Genomic DNA, 25,378 nt, shown 5'->3' with positions numbered 1-25,378 from the left:
ACCCTGAGGCCTTTGACCCTACAGCTACCGTACTCACCAGTTTACCCCCAGAAGTCCATAGATCATTCTTGCAGACTGCCCAAAACGAGTGCCTTACAGCTGTAGATTAATCATGTAGTTTTTAATTTAATATAGAGCCCTAAGCAACACACCGCAAATTTGGAACACGCTAGACATGACACTAGAGACAATGCCATGAAAGTAATTTTGCCAAGACCTTGGACGTATATACTGTAGAATATGAGATGATTAAGAGGTGAGGACTATATTTTGTATTTATCTTTTGTTTAAGCTTTTATTCATTTTGTTTAATTTTCTTTGACACTTAGGAAGTGAGAGCCATAAACAACTTCCCCAGACAAACATCAGTTAGTGCCACAACGCCGCTCATTTGGGAGGAAATGTAGTTATATATTTCATGAGTGTGTGCGCGTTTTTAACATCTGCCTAAGTTACTGCCCAGATCTTCCTGAACAGGCAGTTAACCCACTGTTCCTAGGCCGTCATTGAAAATGAGAATCTGTTCTTAACTGACATGCCTAGTTAAATAAAAAAATTAAAACAGCGATCACCAACTGGACATCCGCTGCCCAGCCTTGGAGCGGTTTGCTTCTTTCGCAGAAACCCTACCCGGGTCAACCACCAGAGTGGGACCACAACAATGGTCCACAACCAAGACAAACCACGGTCATTTGTATGTTGGTTTGCAACATGCAGGATTATTGCAAGATCGGACCCAATAAAGGGGGACTGTCATGACGTTGCCCTGTTGGGTGAGGTTTATGCCACCCCCATAAATACTTTTCCCCCTTTTCTCTCCACTCTGCAGAATGGACTTTTGGAAAGCCCTATGTTACCACAGAGAAAGTATGGTAACATCAAAAGGTTGGGGAATGGAACAATATGTCCCTTTCTCAACCAGTTGAAAGTGTTCCTTTGTACCTAAAGAATAGGATGTCAGGCCAGTTGTTGTTTGGGACATTATATCTGATGATCAGATTCATATGGAATTGCTGTGAAATTTAAATGTTTAAATATCCCATTGTTTGTGAGAAGATAAAATTTGATTTTAGCTTCTAAATGCGAGAATTGTTTTCATAAATAAACTTATGCTCACTCAGTGGCCAAGTCCAAGTGAAAAAAAATTGGTTGGAGAGGGTTGAAACATGCCCTTCTCTTTCCCAGTACAAAAGCCCCCGTGGGCTGTGGTTGCGAATGGTTGAACGACTACTCTATCTACCAAAATTTACAAGAGACCAGATCACGTGGAGATGATGATCACCACGCTGGAATGGTGACTTTTGACTAGACCAGCCGGAATACAGCACAAACGAATTCTGGCAACTTGGTATGAACTTTGAACTGTTATTCACTAAAGAAGAAGAGATACATCCTAGACGTTGAGTTATCAGCTGCAGCTGTAAACATACATGGCCTAGGAAAGGACAGACAATCTCCTAAAAATGACAGGGTATTTCAATGTATCCACTCCACAACAGTAAGACCAAAAATATTCTTCAGAGGACAATATCGATCTCTGCTGGGCAAACCTGTCTTCCATCTTCGACCCATCTATCGAAGCTCAGCTCAGAGTAAATATGTATTTTGCATTTTCCTTTTCCGAATGGGCGGTTATCAGAATGCATAAGATTCTGTATTTACAGTAGCATAGCTTCTTAAGGGCCGATAGAGACCCAATCCTTTTGTTCCTCAGTCTTCCCGCGCTTTCATTCAAACCCAACCCCCTTTTTTTGTGTAACCAGCCATCATATCTGTTTCATCCTCTAGGGACGTTTTCTTTTCTGACATAATTAGTAATCAATGTATGATCCATCCTGTGTATATGTCATTCTGTGTGATTATTTAGGTAGTTAGTAAATAAACAATTAAACCAAATGTTTTATTGCTGATTCAACTTGTTAGCCAGGGTTCTCGAAGATAGCCAATAATTTTACAACATTCAGATGAGACTGAATAAGGTGACGATTAATAATCGACTGCTATTGATATAACATATTACCAGGTCTTTAAGAGTTTTTCTGTAAGACAACAGCTCTTTAAACATTCTTCCGTGTTGCTCTGACTTACTTGTTAATTACATTTACATGACTAGTTTAATCAGGTAATAGTAATTACACAGAATTGATTTAAATAGCATATCATATAATTTTATCCATAGTAAAGACACTACAGCGCAGTCAGATGGAACAGAGCAAATAGGCATTTTAACATCATAGATTTTGCTATTGGTAACTTGTGGAATAGACACCGGTTGGAATGCGGTTTTGACTAATCAGCATTCAGGATTAGACCCACCCGTTGTATAATAATGGATATCGCTAGTGCGTGTACTTATTTGGCCAGTAGTGTTAGGCCCAGTCATAGCAGCGGGAAGTAGGGGTGCTGAGGTTGCTGCAGCACCCCCTAGAAAATCAGAATAAAAAATATAAATAACAAAAAATATTTTGAAAAAAGTAGTGCACTGGGCCTTTAATAGTGCTGTATTAGCAGACCGATATATCTTCTGTATTGCCCCCCCCAAATATTTTTTTGCACCCTCCTTGAAAAGTAATTAATACAAAAAAATAAAAAACACAGCACCTCCACCCCCAAACTACGTCCCGCGCCTATGGGTCCTGTCCAGAAGAAACTCTTACTCCCTAAGGCACTTGAGAAGATCTGAAACAACATAGGGTAAATTCACAGTAGAGAATGATAGAGACCTCTAGTGGCCAAAATGTCATTTTAGCATAGGCAGCGCCATTGATGGCTACCACAACTTTAATGTAGTCAACTGGGTGGGACTTCCAATTTCATTGGCTGATCCCTCGTGAACACCTTGTTGCAGTCAGGTCCAACTGGGTAATCAGAACGGATCAGTCCATTGTGAAGAAGAAAATGTACTACTTCAAAATGGAGATTGCTTCAATGGCGCTGCCCGGGCACACATAGATGCCATAAAGGGAACCATATAGGGATGCTCTCTCTATCATTCTCAATGGAATGCACTTTGAAGTAAATCTCAGCTCTGTTAATAAAATCACAATCAAGAACATATTTTATTGATCATAGTGATTCAGGAGTATCATTTAAACAGGTTACTATTCCCCACCAACATTAGGCAACTATACAGAAAGTCCGTCATTTGCTTTTTTCATCAATAACTATGGTATGGGCAGGGCTCGTGTATCACTAAATTGATCACTAACATTTTAAAGCTGAGCCATTTGCTTGTGCTCTGTTGCGCAGTAAAGTCATGGCCAAAAGTTTTAGAAAATGACACAAATATTAATTTTTGCAAAGTTTGCTGATTCAGTGTCTTTAGATATTTATGTCAGATGTTACTATGGCATACTTAAGTATAATTACAAGCATTTCATAAGTGTCAAAGGCTTTTATTAACTATTACATTAAGTTGATGCAGAGTCAATATTTGCAGTGTTGACCCTTCTTTTTCAAGACCTCTGCAATCCTTCCTGGCATGCTGTCAATTAACTTATGGGCCACATCCTGATTGATGGCAGCCCATTCTTGCATAATCAATGCTTGGAGTTTGTCAGAATTTGTGGGGTTTTGTTTGTCCACCCGCCTCTTGAGGATTGATCACAAGTTCTCAATGGGATTAAGATCTGGGGAGTTTCCTGGCCATGGACCCAAAATATTGATGTTTTGTTCCCCGAGCCACTTAGTTATCACTTTTGCCTCATGGCAAGCTGCTCCATTGCTGGTAAAGGCATTGTTCATCACCAAACTGTTCCTGAATGGTTGGGAGAAGTTGTTCTCGGAGAATGTGTTGGTACCGTTCTTTCTTCATGGCTGTGTTCATGGGCAAAATTGTGAGTGAGCCCACTCCCTTGGCTGAGAAGCAATCCCACACATGAATGGTCTCAGGATGCTTTACTGTTGGCATGACGCAGGACTGATGGTAGCGCTCACCTTGTCTTCTCCGGACAAGCTTTTTTCAGGATGCCCCAAACAATCGGAAAGGGGATTCATCAGAGAAAATGACTTTACCCCAGTCCTCAGCAGTCCAATCCCTGTACCTTTTGCAGAATATCAGTATGTCCTTGATGTTTTTCCTGGAGAGAAGTGGCTTCTTTGCTGCCCTTCTTGACACCAGGCCATCCTCCAAAAGTCTTCGCCTCACTGTGCGTGCAGATGCACTCACACCTGCCTGCTGTCATTCCTGAGCAAGCTCTGTACTGGTGGTTCCCCGATCCCACAGCTGAATCAACTTTAGGAGACGGTCCTGGCACTTGCTGGACTTTCGTGGGCGCCCTGAAGCCTTCTTCACAACAATTGAACCGCTCTCCTTGAAGTTCTTGATGATCCGATAAATGGTTGATTTAGGTGCAATCTTACTGGCAGCAATATCCTTGCCTGTGAAGCCCTTTGTTTGCAAAGCAATGATGACTGCACTAGTTTCCTTGCAGGTAACCATGATTGACAGAGAAAGAACAATGATTCCAAGCACCACCCTCCTTTTGAAGCTTCCAGTCATTTATTCGAACTCAATCAGCATGACAGAGTGATCTCCAGCCTTGTCCTCGTCAACACTCACACCTGTGTTAATGAGAGAATCACTGACACAATGTCAGCTGGTCTTTTTGTGGCAGGGCTGAAATGCAGTGGAAATGTTTTGGGGGGATTTACTTCATTTGCATGGCAGAGGGACTTTGCAATTAATTGCAATTCATCTGATCACTCTTCATAACATTCTGGAGTGTATGCAAATTGCCATCATACAAACTGAGTCAGCAGACTTTGTGAAAATTAATATTAGTGTCATTCTCAAAACTTTTGGCCACGACTGTACAGTCATATCTGACTAAGATCATAACATGGTGTCAAAAGTGCTTCAACCTCATCAAATATAAGACAGGAAAGATGATTTCACAGAAAATAATAACGTTCCTTGAGTTTTGTCTGAGTTTAGAGTGACGAAAAGTAGCTAACAGCTAACTGCTCTCCTATGCCTCTTCATTGAGCAGAGCAGCCCAAGCGGAGCCGTTGCTATGGATACTCACAGACAGAAGAGTTGTCATGAGCAGAGCACATGCAGAGCGAGCTTTGTGCAGGGAGCGAGTGACAGACAGGAGCAGCTAATGGATTTACTAACAAAGGACGTTATTTCGGGTTTCGGGCAGGTCCAAAAGCAATCGGGCCTGGGTAGTGCAGGGCCTGAATATCACGGGCATGGCTAGGGCTCAGGCTTAAAATGCATGCATGTGCAGGGCTCTAATCAGTGGATCACCAATCAGGGCCTTGATTGGCTCGGCAACAGTAACAAGACGTGATGTTTGGGGGGGAGACATAAATGTTCTTGCAATGTTCCCATAAACATTTTCTAGAACAATATTCTGAGAAGATGGCAACATGTTTTGTGTATGTTTGGTTGGACATTGATGGAATATTCTGCTAACCAACAGAAAAATGGACATATTCATGTTTTTGCCACGTTCCCATGAAACGTGTCTAGAACATTAATATCCTATATTCTGAGAACATGGCAACCACCTTTTGGATAAGTTCTTGTTGACATTAAGGGAACGATCTCTTGGAAATATTCCTTGCACATCATGGGAACATTCCTATGAAAAAGTTAGTTATTGACCCAATGAGAATCTTAAGGGAACGTTACCTAAAGTTGTGGGAATGTTTGTTGTTATATGGGTAGTTTGAACTGTGTACATGTATGGTGTGTGCGAGAGAGAGCAGTTGTAGCAATTTTGAGAAACCCCTTATTTCTCCAGATCAGCACACCTGTCAGGTGGATGGCAGTCTTATGTAAGAGTCAGCTGAAGATAGGAGCGAAATGAAATGGAGTGTGACCTTGTGCAGTCTGGGCTTAATTTTTACTGGAGATCTGCCAGCGTAACTCTAACTTTAATGTAAATTATACATTGGCCCGGCTAGCTGTCTGAATCGCCGTGACCCCAACCAACCTCACTACTCACTGGACCCTTATGATCACTCGGCTAAGCATGCATCTCCTTTATGTCAATATGCCTTGTCCATTGCTGTTCTGGTTAGTGTTTATTGGCTTATTTCACTGTAGAGCCTCTAGCCCTGCTCACTATACCTTATTCACCTTATTCCACCTCCCACACATGCGATGACATCAACTGGTTTCAATGATGTTTGTAGAGACAATATTGATCTCATCATCACTCAAGACCTAGGTTTACCTCCACTCTATTCACATCCTACCATACCTTTGTCTGTACATTATACCTTGAAGCTATTTTATCGCCCCAGAAACCTCCTTTTACTCTCTGTTCCAGACGTTCTAGACGACCAATTCTCATAGCTTTTAGCTGTAACCTTATCCTACTCCTCCTCTGTTCCTCTGGTGATGTAGAGGTGAATCCAGTCCCTGCAGTGCCTAGCTCAACTCCTATTCCCCAGGCGCTCTCTTTTGATGACTTCTGTAACCGTAATAGCCTTGGTTTCATGCATGTTAACATTAGAAGCCTCCTCCCTAAGTGTGTTTTATTGACTGCTTTAACATACTCTGCCAACTCCGATGGTCTAGCCGTGTCTGAATCCTGGCTTAGGAAGACCACCAAAAATTCGGAACATTTTCCTCCCGTACTACAACATTTTCAGACAAGATAGAATGGCCAAAGGGGGCGGTGTTGCAACCTACTGCAAAGATAGCCTGAAGAGTTCTGTCCTACTATCCAGGTCTGTACCCAAACAATTTGAACTTCTACTTTTAAAAATCCACCTCTCTAAAGGGGCGGCAGGGTAGTCTAGTGGTTAGAGCGTTGGACTAGTAACTGGACAAGCTGACAAGGTCTGTTGTTCTGCCCCTGTACAGGCAGTTAACCCACTGTTCCTAGGCCGTCATTGAAAATAAGAATTTGTTCTTAACTGACTTGCCTAGTTAAATAAAGGTAAAATAAAAAATATAAAAAAATAAGTCTCACCGTTGCTGCTTGCACCCTTTGCCCCCCAGCTGTGCTTTGGACACCATATGTGAACTGATTGCCATCTATCTTCAGAGCTATTGCTGCTAGGCGACCTAAACTGGAACATGCTTAAGACCCCAGCCATCCTACAATCTAAGCTTGATGCCCTCAATCTCACACAAATGAGGTACCACGCCAAAGCCGTAAACACGGGCACCCTCATAGATATCATCCTAACCAACTTGCCCTCTAAATACACCTCTGCTGTTTTCAATCAAGATCTCAGCGATTACTGCCTTATTGCCTGCATCCGTAATGGGTCAGCAGTCAAACGACCTCCACTCATCACTGTCAAATGCTCCCTGAAACACTTCAGCGAGCAGGCCTTTCTAATCGAACTGGCCCGGGATATCCTGGAAGGATATTGATCTCATCCCGTCAGTAGAGGATGCCTGGTTATTTTTAAAAATGCCTTCCTCACCATCTTAAATAAGCAGGCCCAATTTAAGAAATCTAGAACCAGGAACAGATATAGCCCTTGCTTCCTCCAAACCTGACTGCCCTTAACCAACACAAAACATCCTATGGCGTTCTGCATTAGGATAGAACAGCCCCGGTGACATGCAACTTTTAAGGGAAGCTAGAAACCAATATACACAGGCAGTTAGAAAAGCCAAGGCTAGCTTTTTCAAACAGAAATTTGCTTCCTGCAACACAAACTCAAAAAAGTTCTGGGACACTGTAAAGTCCATGGAGAATAAGAACAGCTGCCCACTGCACTGAAGATAGGAAACACTGTCACCACCGATAAATCCACTATAATTGAGAATTTCTACAAGCATTTTTCTACGGCTGGCCATGCTTTCCACTTGGCTACCCCTACCCCAGTCATCAGCACTGCACCCCCCACAGCAACTATCCCAAGCCTTCCCCATTTCTCCTTCACCCAAATCCAGTCAGCTGATGTTCTGAAAGAGTGGCAAAATCTGGACCCGTATAAATCAGCCGGGCTAGACAATCTGGACCCTGTGTTTCTAAATTTATCTGTCCGAAATTGTTGTCACCCCTATTACTAGCCTGTTCAACCTCGCTTTCATGTCGTCTAAGATTCCCAAAGATTGGAAAGCAGCTGCGGTCATCCCCCTCTTCAAATGGGGGAACACTCTTGACCCAAACTGCTACAGACCTACATCTAAAAATAACAAACAGATTACCGACCATTTCGAATCCCACCATACCTACTCCGCTATGCAATCTGGTTTCAGAGCTGGCCATGGGTGCACCTCAGCCACGCTCAAGATCCTAAACGCCATCGAAAAGAAACAATACTGTGCAGTCGTATTCATTGACCTGGCCAAGGATTTCGACTCTGTCAATCACCACATCCTCATCGGCAGACACGAAAGCCTTGGTTTCTCAAATGATTGCCTCGACTGGTTCACCAATGAATTCTTTGATAGAGTACAGTGTGTCAAATCGGAGGGTCTGTTGTCCGGGCCTCTGGCAGTCTCTATGAGGGTGCCACAGGGTTCAATTCTTGGACCGACTCTCTTCTCTGCATACATCAATGATGTCGCTCTTGCTGCTGGTGTCTCTGATCCACCTCTACGCAAACGACACCATTCTGTATACTTCTGGCCCTTCTTTGGACACTGTGTTAACAACCCTCCAGGCGAGCTTCAATGCCATACAACTCTCCTTCCGTGGCCTCCAATTGCTCTTAAATACAAGTAAAACTAAATGCATGCTCTTCAACCGATCGCTGCTTGCACCTGCCCGCATGTCCAACATCCCTACTCTGGACGGCTCTGACTTAGAATATGTGGAAAACTACAAAAACCTACGTGTCTGGTTAGACTGTAAACTCTCCTTCCAGACCCACATCAAACATCTCCAATCCAAAGTTAAATCTAGAATTGCTTTCCTATTTCGCAACAAAGCATCCTTCACTCATGCTGCCAAACATACCCTTGTAAAACTGACCATCCTACCAATCCTCGACTTTGGCAATGTCATTTACAAAATAGCCTCCAATACCCTACTCAATAAATTGTATGCAGTCTATCACAGTGCCATCCGTTTTGTCACCAAAGCCCCATATACTACCCACCACTGTGACCTGTATGCTCTCGTTGGCTGGCCCTCGCTTCATACTCGTCGTCAAACCCACTGGCTCCAGTTCATCTACAAGACCCTGCTAGGTAAAGTCCCCCCTTATCTCAGCTCGCTGGTCACCATAGCATCACCCACCTGTAACACGCGCTCCAGCAGGTACAGTGCCTTGCGAAAGTATTCGGCCCCCTTGAACTTTGCGACCTTTTGCCACATTTCAGGCTTCAAACATAAAGATATAAAACTGTATTTTTTTGTGAAGAATCAACAACAAGTGGGACACAATCATGAAGTGGAACGACATTTATTGGATATTTCAAACTTTTTTAACAAATCAAAAACTGAAAAATTGGGCGTGCAAAATTATTCAGCCCCTTTACTTTCAGTGCAGCAAACTCTCTCCAGAAGTTCAGTGAGGATCTCTGAATGATCCAATGTTGACCTAAATGACTAATGATGATAAATACAATCCACCTGTGTGTAATCAAGTCTCCGTATAAATGCACCTGCACTGTGATAGTCTCAGAGGTCCGTTAAAAGCGCAGAGAGCATCATGAAGAACAAGGAACACACCAGGCAGGTCCGAGATACTGTTGTGAGGAAGTTTAAAGCCGTATTTGGATACAAAAAGATTTCCCAAGCTTTAAACATCCCAAGGAGCACTGTGCAAGCGATAATATTGAAATGGAAGGAGTATCAGACCACTGCAAATCTACCAAGACCTGGCCGTCCCTCTAAACTTTCAGCTCATACAAGGAGAAGACTGATCAGAGATGCAGCCAAGAGGCCCATGATCACTCTGGATGAACTGCAGAGATCTACAGCTGAGGTGGGAGACTCTGTCCATAGGACAACAATCAGTCGTATATTGCACAAATCTGGCCTTTATGGAAGAGTGGCAAGAAGAAAGCCATTTCTTAAAGATATCCATAAAAAGTGTCGTTTAAAGTTTGCCACAAGCCACCTGGGAGACACACCAAACATGTGGAAGAAGGTGCTCTGGTCAGATGAAACCAAAATTGAACTTTTTGGCAACAATGCAAAATGTTATGTTTGGCGTAAAAGCAACACAGGCCATCACCCTGAACACAACATCCCCACTGTCAAACATGGTGGTGGCAGCATCATGGTTTGGGCCTGCTTTTCTTCAGCAGGGACAGGGAAGATGGTTAAAATTGAAGGGAAGATGGATGGAGCCAAATACAGGACCATTCTGGAAGAAAACCTGATGGAGTCTGCAAAAGACCTGAGACTGGGACGGAGATTTGTCTTCCAACAAGACAATGATCCAAAACATAAAGCAAAATCTACAATGGAATGGTTCAAAAATAAACATATCCAGGTGTTAGAATGGCCAAGTCAAAGTCCAGACCTGAATCCAATCGAGAATCTGTGGAAAGAACTGAAAACTGCTGTTCACAAATGCTCTCCATCCAACCTCACTGAGCTCGAGCTGTTTTGCAAGGAGGAATGGGAAATACTTTCAGTCTCTCGACGTGCAAAACTGATAGAGACATACCCTAAGCAACTTACAGCTGTAATCGCAGCAAAAGGTGTCGCTACAAAGTATTTTGCACGCCCAATTTTTCAGTTTTTGATTCGTTAAAAAAGTTTGAAATATCCAATAAATGTCGTTCCACTTCATGATTGTGTCCCACTTGTTGTTGATTCTTCACAAAAAATACAGTTTTATATCTTTATGTTTGAAGCCTGAAATGTGGCAAAAGTTCGCAAAGTACTTTCGCAAGGCACTGTATATCTCTCTGGTCACCCCCAAAACCAATTCTTCCAGGTCTCGCCTCTCCTTCCAGTTCTCTGCTGCCAATGACTGGAATGAGCTACAAAAATCTCTGAAACTGGAAACACATCTCCCTCACTAGCTTTAAGCACCAGCTGTCAGAGTACCTCACAGATTACTGCACCTGTACATAGCCCATCTATAATTTAGCCCAAACAACTACCTCTTTCTTTCCCTACTGTATTTATTTATTTATTTTGCTCCTTTGCACCCTATTATTTCTATCTCTACTTTGCACATTCTTCCACTGCAAATCAACCATTCCAGTGTTTTACTTGCTTTATTGTATTTACTTCGCCACCATGGCCTTTTTTTGCCTTTACCTCCCTTATTTAACCTCACTTGCTCACATTGTATATAGACTTATTTTTCTACTGTTTTATGGACTGTATGTTTGTTTTACTCCATGTGTTGTTGTATGTGTTGAACTGCTTTGCTTTATCTTGGCCAGGTCTTAATTGTAAATGAGAACTTGTTCTCAACTTGCCTACCTGGTTAAATAAAGGTGAAATCAAATTTTAAAAAATTAAAAACATTCAATTTTAATGAAACACTTGCATGAAAATGTATCTACTATCGTATGCTCTGTCTGTCCATCTATCTGTATGATCTACAGGTAACTTCCAAAATAAAGGAAATAAATGAGGGATGCAAAGTATATTGAAAGCAGGGGTGTCTCCTGAGTTAATTAAGCAATTAATATACCATCATGCTTAGTGTCATGTTGCTTAGTGCCCAGTTGCCCATTATTTTGAGTACCATGGCTAGAAGATGTGATCTCAGTGACTATGAAGAGAGATCTCAAAGGATCATAGGGGGTTGAAAGGGTGTGTGTGTGCGTCTCAGTCACCAGATCTCAACCCAATTGACCACTTATGGGAGATTCTGAAGCACCCCTGAGACAGCGTTTCCCACCACCATCAACAACCCAGCTAGCAATGAGGAATCGGCCCAGAAACGGCCCTCTTCCGGGGGGCCGGAACTGATTGAATCGGCACGGGATCGGGTGTCGGACTCGGGTGTCGGACTCGGCCCGGAGTCAAATTGAATGACTGCCCAGAATCGACCCAAGTACATCGGGACGTTTCCGTCTTCCGGAATTCAGTCGACTTCGCCCGCATCTTACCAGAATCCCCCCAGAAGTGGCCTGATGCCAATTTAAATAAATGTATACAAAATTACCCCGATTTAGTAATTTGAAATATGACTATTATACATTTTATACATACAAATTATTCTCAGCAACAAAAAAGCATTTTGTGTTGGAGGAAATATATAAAAGTACCATACATGACTCTTCAAGAATTTAATTGAAATGTTAATTGTATTTTTTATCACAGAAACAATGAGAAAATATGGAAAAATAAATAGTGAAATGTTAATTATATAAAGCAGCCCTTGTAATCATCTGCCAGAAAGTAGTCACTAATCGGCCCGAGCCTCAATTAATACATTTGGGCCAGATAACTCACACTGGAATCAGCCCGAGCTCAATCCCCGCATCCTAGCCATAAGTAATACTGCCGAAGGCGGCCCAGACTTGGGTCACATGACGTATTCCGAGTCGGACTCTCAGCCAGGTGCCCAGACTCTCAGCCAGAATCGGCCCAGATCCACTGTGCTAGCTGGGAAAGCACCAAATTATGGAATTTCTCATGGAAGAATGGTGTTGCATCCCTCCAATAGAGTTACAAACACTTGTAGAATATATGCCAAGACATATTGAAGCTGTTCTGACTGCTTGTGGTGGCTCAACACTTTATGTTGGTGCTTCCTTTATTTTAGCAGTTACCTGTATTATCATGTTACTGTTCTAGTTCTGTCTGTCTATCTGTCTGACCTATTATCTTGTGTTACTGCTCTAGGTCTGTCTGTCTATGTGTCTGATCTTTTATCTTGTGTTACTGCTCTAGGTCTGTCTATGTGTCTGATCTTTTATCTCGTGTTACGGCTCTAGGTCATGGTCTGGTTGTGTCTAATATGAGGGATGATTGATTGGCTGTGGTGAGCTCCTGACACGTGAAGCACATGATTAGTTCTCTTCTGTCTTACAGCCTTCAGCAGAAGACCTGGCCCAGATGTCTGAATGTAGAACTCAAGAAGATCCACTTGTCATGGCCAGAAGCAAAGGAAGCAGCCAGAAAGACCTGCAGAGTTGGGAAACATTAGTACAAGCCCCATGTTCCTCAATAAATGAAGTGAATTAAGTGAGTAAGTCAGTCAGTTAAAGTCTTTAGCTGTCCTCCTACGTGGCTGGCTCGCCCCTCTGTCTGGCTGTGGTATAGATGGATGAACTGCAGTGGGAGGTCCGTCAGCAGGCTCAGCAAAGATTCACCCATCTTGCATGCGTATGGACTTTGATGTTGGTTCCAAACTTTTGGATACCCTTTACCATGCTTTGGCTGCTTTTGAATGGATTTACTTCGAGGGGTCTGTGCACAAAAAAAGGGTTTCCTCTCCCCAAAAAACATTGACTTTCATTTCTTAAATTCATAACATATTATCTAATGGTTTTTTTTCCCATAAGCCTTTTTCTGCAAAATCACACTCATCCAACCTTAAGCAAGCTTAAAGCCTACTGCTCAAAGAGAGGGCAAAGAGGGATGGGCTATCAATTGATCATAGCGAATACAGAATCTGCTAATTAGCTATCTAGCTAGCAGCGGTGTAAAGTACTTAAGTAAAAATTCTTGAAAGTACTACTTAAGTCGTTTTTTGGGGGTATCTGTACTTTACTATTTATATTTTTGGCAACTTTTACTTCACTTCTTTACATTCCTAAAACAAAAATGTGCTTTTTACTCCATACATTTTCCCTGACACCCAAAAGTACATTTTGACAGGGAAATGTTCCAAATTCACAAATTTATCAAGAGAATATCCCTGGTCCTTCCTAGTGCCTCTGACCTGGTGTAACGGTTTTCTTTAGGTGAAGTAGAGGCGGACCAAAATGCAGCGTGGTGGTTATTCATGTTCTTTAATTTATAAAGACACTACACATGAGATAACTAACAAAAACTACACATGAGATAACTAACAAAAACAACAAACGTGAGAAAACCTAAAACAGTCCTATCTGGTGCAAACACAAAGACAGGAACAATCACCCACCAACACACAGTGAAACCCAGGCTACCTAAATATGGTTCCCAATCAGAGACAATGACTAAGACCTGCCTCTGATTGAGAACCATATCAGGCCAGACATAGAAATAGACAAACAAGACATCCAACATAGAATGCCCACTCAGATCACACCCTGACCAACCAAAACATAGAAACATACAAAGCAAACTATGGTCAGGGTGTGACACCTGGCAGACTCACTAAACACAAATGCTTCATTTGTAAATTATGTCTGAGTGTTGGAGTGTGCCCCTGGCTATCGTTCAATAAAAAATAAATTGCACAATCTGGTTTGCTTACTATAAGGAATTTGAAATGTTTTACACTTTTACTTTTGATTCTTAAGTATATGTGAAACCAAATACTTTTAGACTTTAACTCAAGATGTATTTTACTGGGTGACTTTCACTTTTACTTTTCATTTTCTATTCATTAAGGTATCTTTACTTTTACTCAAGTATGACAATTGAGTACTTTTTCCACCACTGCTAGTTAATTAGCTATTCTGTTGAAACAATCTATCTAGTCTTTACCTGTGATTATAGTTTGTTCTGCTGCTGACCTCTGCCTCTTAGGCCTACTAACAAAAAATTGAATTGAAGCCTACCCTGTTCCTGACAGTAAGATGACAGATGCAACTCAAAAGGTAGCAACTACGACACTGCTGTTTGGTGACGGTAGATTCTGCCTGCAGGACGAGTGCAATGCACGCTCACATGGGGGCAGAGGGGCAGGCGAGGGGGAATGTTCCAAGATAAAACAATGAAGAATTAGCTAGTTTTATGGGCAATTCATTGAAACAACAACAGAGAAAATAGACAAAAAGTGAAATAACAATGTACTAATAAAAAATGCCACCTACCTGAAAGGGCACTTCTCTCATAGGAGGTCAAAAGGGCAGGAGCTCAGGCAAGCTTAGACCTCTATCTGTGCACGTGCCTGGCATCACTCCCACTCTTGGGAGCCTTTCGAGTTTTTTTTTTTTCAGTATATACTTTGCTGATTCAGGTCCAGGGTTTTGATGAACATTAAATGATAGATAACTTTGTAAAACGTTGTGATGTAGAAATGCCAACAGCATGCCAACAGCATGCATACTTACCTGTTCAGCAGTAAATCTGATGGCTGTTCTGACTTAGACTGTCAACTTTAATTTCATAGCCCTTTAAAGATGTCAGTTCTGTGTCTTTGGGAGTGATGATGGGGAGTGTTTATGCTTTATTAACATATATTTACCATGAACACAATTGATGATACTTTGGTAATAAACATTAAGCACGCGCCTACGTTCTTTTAAAGCTGTATCCAGGGTGCAGGCACATTGCTGTGTACTGCAGTTACAGTGGGAATATTGTGGTGTTGGCTGTAGGTCAGTCAGTGTGTTTTTCCATAGACAAGCATCTCTAAGGTCTCTGGCTCTAACCCACCAGACTCGAAGGTCTGAGTCCCAAATGATCCTACGGGCCCTGGTCAAAAGTAGTGCACTATATAGGGAATAGGGTGCCATTTGGGACTGAAGAAGCCTAAGTTCTTCAGCTCTGAGCTCCGCGGTCTAAACAGTGGAACCATCCCAGTCATCTTTTAAATGATGGAACAGGACGTTCCTGCAGCACGTTTACCCAGACTACCCCTCCTGCCTGGCCTGATTATGACTGGCCTATGGTTGGAAAACAGCTGCTGTACTGTCACCACTCTAATAGTGGAGATAGAGTGGGTATAGGATGCATAAACAGTAACAGTGGTGGTTGCAGTTGGAATATGGGTGTAGGGTACAGTAAAAGTAAGTATGGGGAAATTAAGGGGTGATGAAGAGAGGGAAGGAAGAGGCATTACATGGGCTTGCTCCTACCTATCTTTCCGATTTGGTCCTGCCGTACATACCTACACGTACGCTACAGTCACAAGACGCAGGCCTCCTAATTGTCCCAAGAATTTCTAAGCAAACAGCTGGAGGCAGGGCTTTCTCCTATAGAGCTCCATTTTTATGGAATGGTCTGCCTACCCATGTGAGAGACGCAAACTCGGTCTCAACCTTTAAGTCTTTACTGAAGACTCATCTCTTCAGTGGGTCATATGATTGAGTGTAGTCTAGCCCAGGAGTGTGAAGGTGAACGGGAAAGGCTCTGGAGCAACGAACTGCCCTTGCTGTCTCTGCCTGGCCATTTGCCCTCTCTCCACTGGGATTCTCTGCCTCTAACCCTATTACAGGGGCTGAGACACTGGCTTACTGGTGCTCTTTCATGCCGTTCCTAGGAGGGGTGCGTCACTTGAGTGGGTTGAGTCACTGACGTGATCTTCCTGTCTGGGTTGGCGCCCCCCCTTGTGTTGTGCCGTGGCGGAGATCTTTGTGGGCTATACTCGGCCTTGTCTCTCGATGGTAAGTTATTGGTTGAAGATATCCCTCTAGTGGTGTGGGGGCTGTGCTTTGGCAAAGTGGGTGGGGTTATAGCCTGCCTGTTTGGCCCTGTCCGGGGGTATCATCGGATGGGGCCACAGTGTCTCCTGACCCCTCCTGTCTCATCCTCCAGTATTTATGCTGCAGTAGTTTATGTGTCGGGGGGCTAGGGTCAGTCTGTTATATCTGGAGTACTTCTCCTGTCTTATCCGGTGTCCTGTGTGAATTTAAGTATGCTCTCTCTAATTCTTTCTTTCTTTCTTTCTTTCACTCTCTCGGGGGACCTGAGCCCTAGGACCATAACTCAGGACTACCTGGCATGATATCTCCTTGCTGTTCCCAGTCCACCTGGCCGTGCTGCTGCTCCAGTTTCAACTGTTCTGCCTGCAGCTATGAAACCCCGACCTGTTTACCGGATGTGCTAACTTGTCCCGGACCTGCTGTTTTCAACTCTCTAGAGACAGCAGGAACGGTAGAGATACTCTTAATGATCAGCTATGAAAAGCCAACTGACATTTACTCCTGAGGTGCTGACCTGTTGCACCCTCTACTGGGTTTCTGCACAGCACTTTGAGACATCAGCTGATGTATGAAGGGCTTTATAAATACATTTGATTTGATTTGAAATGGAGGGGTGAAAGAAAGGAGGAAAAGGGAGGGAGTAAGAGAGAGGGAGAAGCTGAGGGATAAGAGTGTGAGGGAGAGGAAGGGGCGAGATGGATTGAGCAAGGGAGCCTGGGAGTGAGACAGTGAGGGAGAGGAAGGGGTGTGTGAAACAGTTCTCCACATGTGTTCTCCTCATTACCCTGAGCTGCGTGCTGCTCATTCTGCAGGAATGTACTGTTAACGTGTCTATAACATCAGCCTGATACACATATACGCATGACTGCACGCACATGAACACACACACACTTAATACGACTCCCCATTGCACTAACCACACAGCTGCTCTCTGCAATAAACTACCTCACATAATACAAAGCTTAACAGTACTCAGCATAACACACAGCACTCAATAAGTAATACACGTGCTGCTTCTGTCTTCCTGTGTGTTGATGCAGAATCACAGGACTCAGTGGGGCGGTTTCCCGGACACAGAGTAAACCAAATCCAGGACAAAATATTAGGCAAGTCAGTTAAGAACACATTCTTATTTACAATGATAGCCTAGAAACAGTGAGTTAACTGCCTTGTTCGGAGGCAGAACAGCAGATTTCTACCTTGACAGCTCAGGGATTCAATCTAGAAACCTTTTGGTTACTGGCCCAATGCTCTAACCACTAGGCTACCTGCCACCCTGTGTGTGTGTTTGTGTTTTGTGTGTGTGTGTGTGTGTGTGTGTGTGTGTGTGTGTGTGTGTGTGTGTGTGTGTGTGTGTGTGTGTGTGTGTGTGTGTGTGTGTGTGTGTGTGTGTGTGTGCGCCATTTGGGAATAATCCAGAGCGCTACACAAGTACATAGGAACATACCACAATCAGCAGAGAGAACTCTAATGGAAGACACATGAGAAAGCAGTATGCTGATACATTCTATAAACAAACAATAGAGAGAGTGGGTGGGAGGGAGACTAGGATACTGGGAGAGAGACCAAATGGGAGAGGGATTTTATGGGGGTCAGAACTATTTTTTATATTATCACAGACACCTGTCCCCTTCCCCACCCACCCACATGCACAGGTCACAAGTACACTTACATACACACAACCAAACAAACACACACACACACACACACACTGAGTCTGGTGAGAATACATCCTCCTTCAACAGGATAGAAGTGGAGATTAAATGTGCTGTGGAGGGTCAGAGAGAGAGGGAAGGAGGGAGAGAGAGTAGACGAGAGGATTGGAGAGAGGGAGGGAGTGGAGGAGAGGGGGAAACACTATGACCTTCAGAGGGAAGATAGCCAGGGAACCAACCCAATAGGAGGCTTGTCCACTGAGAAGGAGAGGAGGGAGAGAGGGGGAGAGAGAGGGAGGCGTAAGAGAAGGGTGGGAGAGACAAAAAGCAGAGAGACAGAAAACTCGATTTGATAAAAGAGGGCAGGTACCATTGGCAGGTAAGACAATGTTTGTTGTTTCTTTTCTCCAGGGGGGGCGCTTATAGATGTGACACGGTTGATAACAGAATGTAAACAAAGTGAGGCCAGGAGAGAGTGTGTGTCTCTCAGAATATGTGAGGTGTGTGTGTGTACGTGTGTATGTGCGTGCATGTCTTGGCAGAGAGGCGGACGTGAACAGAGCCTGGCAGTGTGTGTTTCTATAGAGGTGCGGAATGAGAGCGGTACTGAAAACTCTTCCCAGAGAGAGAGCTTGTTGCTTCTGAAATGCTTGTTGCTTCGGCTAAAGTTCTCTCACAAAGCACACCTATCCATTTCACCTTTGTTCAGCTGATCATGTTGATTTCCTATTTCAAGTTGATGGAAGCGTTGTACTGGGTGGCTAATGAACAGAAAGCAGAGTTGATCTTTTTCACAGTCTGGCTTATGAAAACACTGCTGTGCTGTGTTTGGCCGGGGCAGGCGAGACTGTATCACTCTATCCTCTACAACTCTATGCTTTACATAGGGCTTGACAACTGTCCTGGTGTCTGTCAAGACGTATGTCTGTCTCTCTGTGCAACTGTCTGTTCTGCCACATGTCACATGTCTAGACAAAGTATACATGTAGCTTCTAGGATTGGCAGGTCACAATTATATGCAGATTTTTGTTTATCAAAGTCTTCGAAAACAGAGAAGAAGCTTTCGGAAATCTCCAGAAACATTCTCAGGAACATTTATTCCTTCATAATGGGCTGTGGTCTGGTCTGGTTTGGTTGGATTGGAGCTCTGTTTTTTTACACAGCAAAAAAACTCTGTCAATGGAATTCATTATTGACAAGAATCCAGGCTGCATGGGGAACATTGTGAAAATGGATCATTGTGGTTCGAACAATATATATGTGCTGTCTAATACTTTTCGATAAAACATCTACATCATTCTGCCAAAAGAACTGACAGTTTTTTATTTGACAGTTGGCAATATTTCCTTAAAAATATGGGTCACCCAGAAGTTTAGACAGCTATACATCTGCCTGCCATCTCAAGCAGTTATAACAGGCAGTCCAATGTTGTTCCTTGCTTGTCTGCAGACCCTGCTCTGTCTTTCTCAGTATTTTCCAAATGGGGCATCACAGCCTTGGGATGGAGATAAATCCTGCAGGGTTGTTGTGGTCAGAAAACACGACTTTAAAACGCTTTAGGCGAGTCAAAGCCCAGCAACGTTGACGTGTTACCAGTCCCATTTCTGACTCGTCTTTAGATCTCGTCTCCATAGAGTTTCCAACCCTGCTGTCCGGGAAAGCAGTAAAATGTTTCCGAGATATTTTATAGTGACTCAATTAAATCAACAGTGGAAAAGTTCATATAGTTGAAAGATTCTTATAATCTTTCCTGGATGAACAAGGAGCAAGTGGGCAACTCTAACACAGTTTGTGACCCAGGTGTGCTGATCCCTGAGTATTGGAGTGCTGTCTCAACATATATCTCTTGTTGATTTTACAACCCTAACTCGCAGCTTAGCTGTGACTATGGTATAGGTGAACTCCAGACTGTCATCTCTCTCGTTGTCGAACAACAGCCCTAACTCTATACTGAAGTCCTGACATCTTGATGACGGCTGTTGGGGTTCTGGACTACTGACAGAAGGAAAGTGAAATCCCACTCTGGCCTGAGTGGCCTTGCGAGAGAGCACGATTAGTTTGAAAGGAAGGGAAGTTCAGAGATGTTTATCCTGGCCTGGACATACTTAGGCTGGGAGAATAGTTGTCTAATGACTCATGATATTCTCAGATATTTATCGAACTGGCCAGAAGGCTTTCTCACGACAAACAAAGCATAGAAACACACAGTCAATCCCACACTGTTGTAAGATGCTAACCCATAACACCTTGTCTTTTTGCCAGTAGGCAATAGAAAGCTTGACATAAAAATGCCTGGATCAGAGTCACAGTAACCATATTTATCCTGAGGACTCGGTCAATAGCTACAAACAAATTACCCACGACTGTTTTCCTCTGATCTGCAGTGGGCTTATAGGTGTTCGACTGCTAGAGAGAAGTAAGAAAAAGACAGAGGGGGGAGAGAAAGAAAGAGAGCGAGAGAAAGAGATGTATATGGAGATTCCTAGTGAGGGTCTCTCTATGCTGTTAGACAACCAACCCTCCGCCCGTCTCAGAGCTCCAGCCGCTCTGGAGCTACAGCCCATCCCATACAGCCCTCTCTGTTCCCCCTCGTTAGGAAGAAACTCTCTCTGGACCAACACACACAATGGAGGCTTTATCCTTCAGCTCCCTCGATACCTCCCTCTGTCACTCCCACTCTCTAACTTAGCCCCATCTCATCCTCTCTCCCTCCCCATTCTCTCTCGCCCTCTCACTCCCTTATCCCTCTCTCCCTCTCCCCCCTCCCTCTCCAACTTCTCTCTCTGTACCCCTCTCTCTCCTTCTCTCATCCTCTCTCCTTTCCCTTCCATCCCTCTTTAACTCCTCTCTCTCCTCTCTATACCTCTCGCTATCTCCACCTTTCTCTCTTTCTCTCACCCATCCTCTCTCTCCTTCTCCCTCTTATTTTGAACAGCCGTAAAGGAAAAGCTAATGCTTTACCCAGACATGAATGAGAACCATGTCTGCGTCCTTCGCCTGCACAGGTCACTTCACTCAACTCAACCTTTATATAAGCTGCTAACAGAGTCCCTGCAAAAGGCTAGAGGAAAATATGACTGTAGTGGTTGCTAGCAAGCAATCCACCACTTGAAAACATTTAGGGCATAATGATGCCTTCGTAACTTAGAAGACCTACCGGTAGATGCATCATAAATCATTTAGAAGCACAGTCATACTGCATAAAGGATTGTCTCCTGAAATCTGGTGCTTTACCAAATGTCAAATGTGGTATAACTCTTTTCTTACCCCTTTAGTTTTACATTTTCTTACATACAGTATATATATATCTCCTCCATCCCCTCTTTCTCTCCTCCTCATCCGCTCTTTCCATCCAGGACAATGAAGACAGGTGTGGGACTCTACACTGCCCTGGTGCTCTGTCTCCTGATGGGGACAGTGTTTTTACAGAGACCACGGCCTAAGAAACCTCCTAAGCCTCCAAAGCCCAGCAAGCGCCCCTCCTTCAAGCCTGCCCCGCCACCTAAGGAACCAGAACCCCAGGAGCCCACAGATTTCCCCCCTCCCGTCATTGGCCCCCCTTCCATGTTCCCTGACTGTCCCCGGGAGTGTTTCTGCCCCCCTTCCTTCCCCAATGCCCTCTATTGCGAGAACCGGAACCTCCGTACGGTCCCTGTGATCCCGTCCAGAGTACAATACCTGTACCTGCAGAACAACTACATCTCCGAGGTAACGGCGGAACCCTTCAACAATGCCACAGAGCTGAGATGGGTCAACATGGCCAACAACCGCATCAAAAAAGTGGACAAGCAGGTGAGAGCTGTATTTTATTTATTTCTTTAGTATTGGATTAATTTAGTCATGTATTCAGTTATATTCATATATATATTCATATATGTTTTTTTGCTATATGTCTGTCCGTCCGTCTTTCTCAGGTGTTTGAGAAGGTAGCTGGTCTGTTGTTTCTCTACATGGAGAGGAACCAGCTGAAGGAGGTTCCTGATGACCTGCCAGCTGGGTTGGAGCAGCTCAGACTCAGCCACAACCAGATCTCCAAGATCCCCTCTGGAGCCTTCGGCAAGATGGAGCACCTCGCTCTGCTCGACCTGCACCACAACAAGGTACACACACACATCCATGCAAGCAAGCACAAGCACACATGTGCAATCAATCAATCACACTCACAAATGTGCAAACACACACACGCGAGTGCATGCACGTAGAAACATACACACATAAATCATATATACACACACTCCCACACTTTGTGTATTCTCTGTTGTGTTTAGTTGAGTGACAGTGACATGGGGAAGAACACTTTTAAAGACCTGAAGAACCTGGTTCAGCTGAACTTGGCCCACAACATCCTGAAGAAGATGCCAGCTAACATCCCCAACGGCATCGCACAGCTATTCCTGGACAGGAACAACATTGACAACATCCCTAAGTAAGCACACTCAGGCACGCGAGCACGAGGCAAGCATGCAAGCGCGTATGCACACACACACACACGCTCACACATACGCACACAGGCATGATCTATTGACCGAGAACATTGGTGTGAGAAACAACAAATCATCAATGACATTGTGCTCAACTCTCTATCCCCGATGCACCTGGAATACAAAACGTTTTTTTCAACAATGTGGATAATACATGAGCGTGCTAAAGTAAGAACCCTCTAATAAACCCGCTTGTCTTCTCCATACAGGGACTACTTCCAAGGCTTCTCCAACCTGGCGTTTGTGAGGCTCAACTACAACCAGCTGAGTGATAAGGGAGTCCCTAAGGCTGTGTTCAACGTATCCACTCTGCTAGACCTTCACCTGGCCCACAACCAGCTCACCTCCGTCCCCCTGTTCAACCCCCAGCTGGAGCACTTGCACCTCAACCACAACAGCATCGAGAGTGAGTAGCCTAATATAAGACTGTAATAGGTCCGTAACATGACATCAACACCTCAGAGAGTGAGTAACACGACACATATCATGACTCCAAACACATCACAATCATAACAGCATCGCGAGTGAGTAACACACAATGGCAGTACCACCACAAGTAGCTAACGTAACCACAGCAGCATTGAGAGTGAGTAACTTGTTTGTGTATGTGTGTGCGTGTGTGTGTGTGTGTTCCTGTGTCAGGTATTAATGGGACCCAGCTGTGTCCATTTAGTCTGTCCTCTGAGAGTCTGACTGATGAGGCTCTGATGCCCAGGCTCAGGTAATAAAACTTCATATACAGTACATAACACAATAGGCATGGTTGATTGATTGATTGATTAATTGTGTCTTACATTTTTTGATTGAATGATTGATCGATCAATTCATTGCTTGATTGTTTGCTTGATTGTTTGCTTGCTTGCTTGATTGATTGATTGATTAATTGACACCCACCAGGTACCTGCGTCTGGATGGGAACCACCTGAGTCCTCCTGTCCCTCTAGATGTCATCATGTGTTTCAGACACCTCAAGTCCATCGTTGTCTAGAACCAGGCCTGGAGTCAGGGGCTGCTTCAGGACGCATACACATACACAAACACACACATACATGCACACACGCGCACTCAGACACAGTCAGCAAACGGCAGCAAACCTACGCAGATGTACGCAAGGCCACGCACGGACAGAACACACACGCTGCCTCGGACACAAACAGACATGCTTGCCCATACGCAGTCACACGCGCATACACTCACACACGCACACACACACACACACGACTATTTCAGATGGGTGAAATGGTGCCAAATAACCTGAGTGAAATGCTAGCTGTACGGCTTTGACAACTTCAGGAATATTTCACTCGTCTAAACAAATATTTATAAAACTAAGAACCAAGCTGTCGCATTGACTACATCTTTGAAGCATGGATGTATCTGCAGTTACTACCATGTAGTTTAAAATGCCCTTGGGGAATCTGTGTTTTTGAGGTACTTTGTTTATAAAAAAAATATAAAATTATATCCTTGTTTTTTGTATAAAGCAGTTGTGTACAAATAAAATAAATCAAATCTGCTCTTTGCCAAATCATGTATCCTTTCCTATCCACATCATTCCTATCCATCTGAGTTCCTGGTTCTGCTAGTTAAGGTCTTGGTGAGCAGCTAAAAAGTAGAATCAGGTGTGCAAAATTGGACACCCCTGCTATAATCCCTGTGATCCCTGTTCCTAGCAGACCCATTCCTGCCATATGAAGTAGATTATTATCTCCATATCCGCCTGTCTGTCTGTCGAACCATACGGTATGTACAGAATATGTAAACATACAGGCGCGCACGCACACACACATACACAAGACGATGACACAGTTGATCTTTTAGAAAGAGCTATTTTGAGAAGAACACGCATCCGCAGTCATGAGAGGTTCAGTTTACATCAGCAAATAAACATTGGAAGGAAGGGTGAGTCCTTGTTGACGATGCATATGTGTATCATAAAAGTTCTACATTCATACCGGACCATTCATTGTGCTGAAAAGGGTGCAGTCAAAATGACTGCCGAAATTGAGAGCTGCATGCCCATCCCTGCTTACCTGAAACGTAGGTCAGACTACATTACAAGGAATGGAGAAAAAATATCATCTCTATAAGTTTGCAAATGTAAACCACCACAAACACCTTTCACAAACGGTAAGCATAGACACACACCGATCCACATACTGTGTGCAATAGATGACATTCCTTAAGACACGCCAGCGGAAATAAAATGAACTCACACCATTTTTTACTCAACAGTCAGAAGTAGAGACTACTTTTCTTCTCTCTTGTTGTGTCATTGCCATAATATTTTGCCAAGTTATATAACATTCTATTAAATGTCAAGAAATGCTAGATGATCCAGCAGGAGTCCTGGAAATAACATGTTCAGCAACAGTTACTGTAAACATTTTGTTCACTCCAGGAAACTTAGGGCTTAAATACCATCGGCCCAACAGACAAACGTTGTTTGGAACAATGAGATCAGTCTACAGCGGGAAAGCGGTTCTGAGAGGAAGACTTGTTGAGTTAGAGGGAGACATTACGGTAAATACATGAAAGTGTTGGTTACACTTCATTTGACGGTGTCACTAAGACGTGCACCTTCGTTTCCATGTTGCAGTGACACTGTCAAATACAGTGTAACCAACGTGCTTTATAGTCCAGGAGTCTGAATCAATCTGGGTTCTGCAAAACTGACCGAGATTTCAATCTCTCCCAGCTGCAATGGGGTACAAGTACACGGTGGGGCCTAGGACATTTTATCCAGGGGGACCAAAACTCGCTCAAATAAACACTGTAATGCTGACCTCTTATGGTTAGGACATGTATTACATCACTGAAAAATAATTGAAAGACCGCGCACCCTGAAAGGGAGGTACACCGTGCACCCTCAAAGG

The 25,378-nt window shown here is 43.6% G+C and overlaps 1 protein-coding gene across 1 annotated transcript; it reads left to right on the top strand.

Moving 5' to 3' along the window:
* The first annotated feature begins 18,248 nt into the window (after positions 1–18,248).
* prelp (proline/arginine-rich end leucine-rich repeat protein) lies at positions 18,249–24,018 on the top strand. Its single transcript, XM_024412593.2, has 7 exons — positions 18,249–18,400; positions 21,378–21,813; positions 21,936–22,121; positions 22,290–22,447; positions 22,712–22,908; positions 23,145–23,223; positions 23,400–24,018. The coding sequence occupies exons 2-7, from the start codon at positions 21,382–21,384 to the stop codon at positions 23,488–23,490; spliced, it is 1,143 nt and encodes a 380-aa protein (XP_024268361.1). The 5' UTR covers positions 18,249–18,400; positions 21,378–21,381; the 3' UTR covers positions 23,491–24,018.
* Positions 24,019–25,378: the final 1,360 nt, after the last annotated feature.

This window comes from Oncorhynchus tshawytscha, linkage group LG02 (genome assembly GCF_018296145.1).
Source record: "Oncorhynchus tshawytscha isolate Ot180627B linkage group LG02, Otsh_v2.0, whole genome shotgun sequence".
Classification (NCBI taxonomy): Eukaryota; Metazoa; Chordata; class Actinopteri; order Salmoniformes; family Salmonidae; genus Oncorhynchus; species Oncorhynchus tshawytscha.
This window is presented reverse-complemented; position numbering and strand designations above follow the sequence as displayed.

What these genes read in the sequence shown, in the direction of transcription:
- prelp (XM_024412593.2), top strand. Translation starts at nt 21,382, where the DNA reads ATGAAGACAGGTGTGGGACTCTACACTGCCCTGGTGCTCTGTCTCCTG. An exon ending in TCGACCTGCACCACAACAAG is followed by an intron (nt 22,122 to 22,289) that starts GTACACACACAC and finishes TGTTGTGTTTAG; the next exon opens with TTGAGTGACAGTGACATGGG. An exon ending in GCTCTGATGCCCAGGCTCAG is followed by an intron (nt 23,224 to 23,399) that starts GTAATAAAACTT and finishes GACACCCACCAG; the next exon opens with GTACCTGCGTCTGGATGGGA.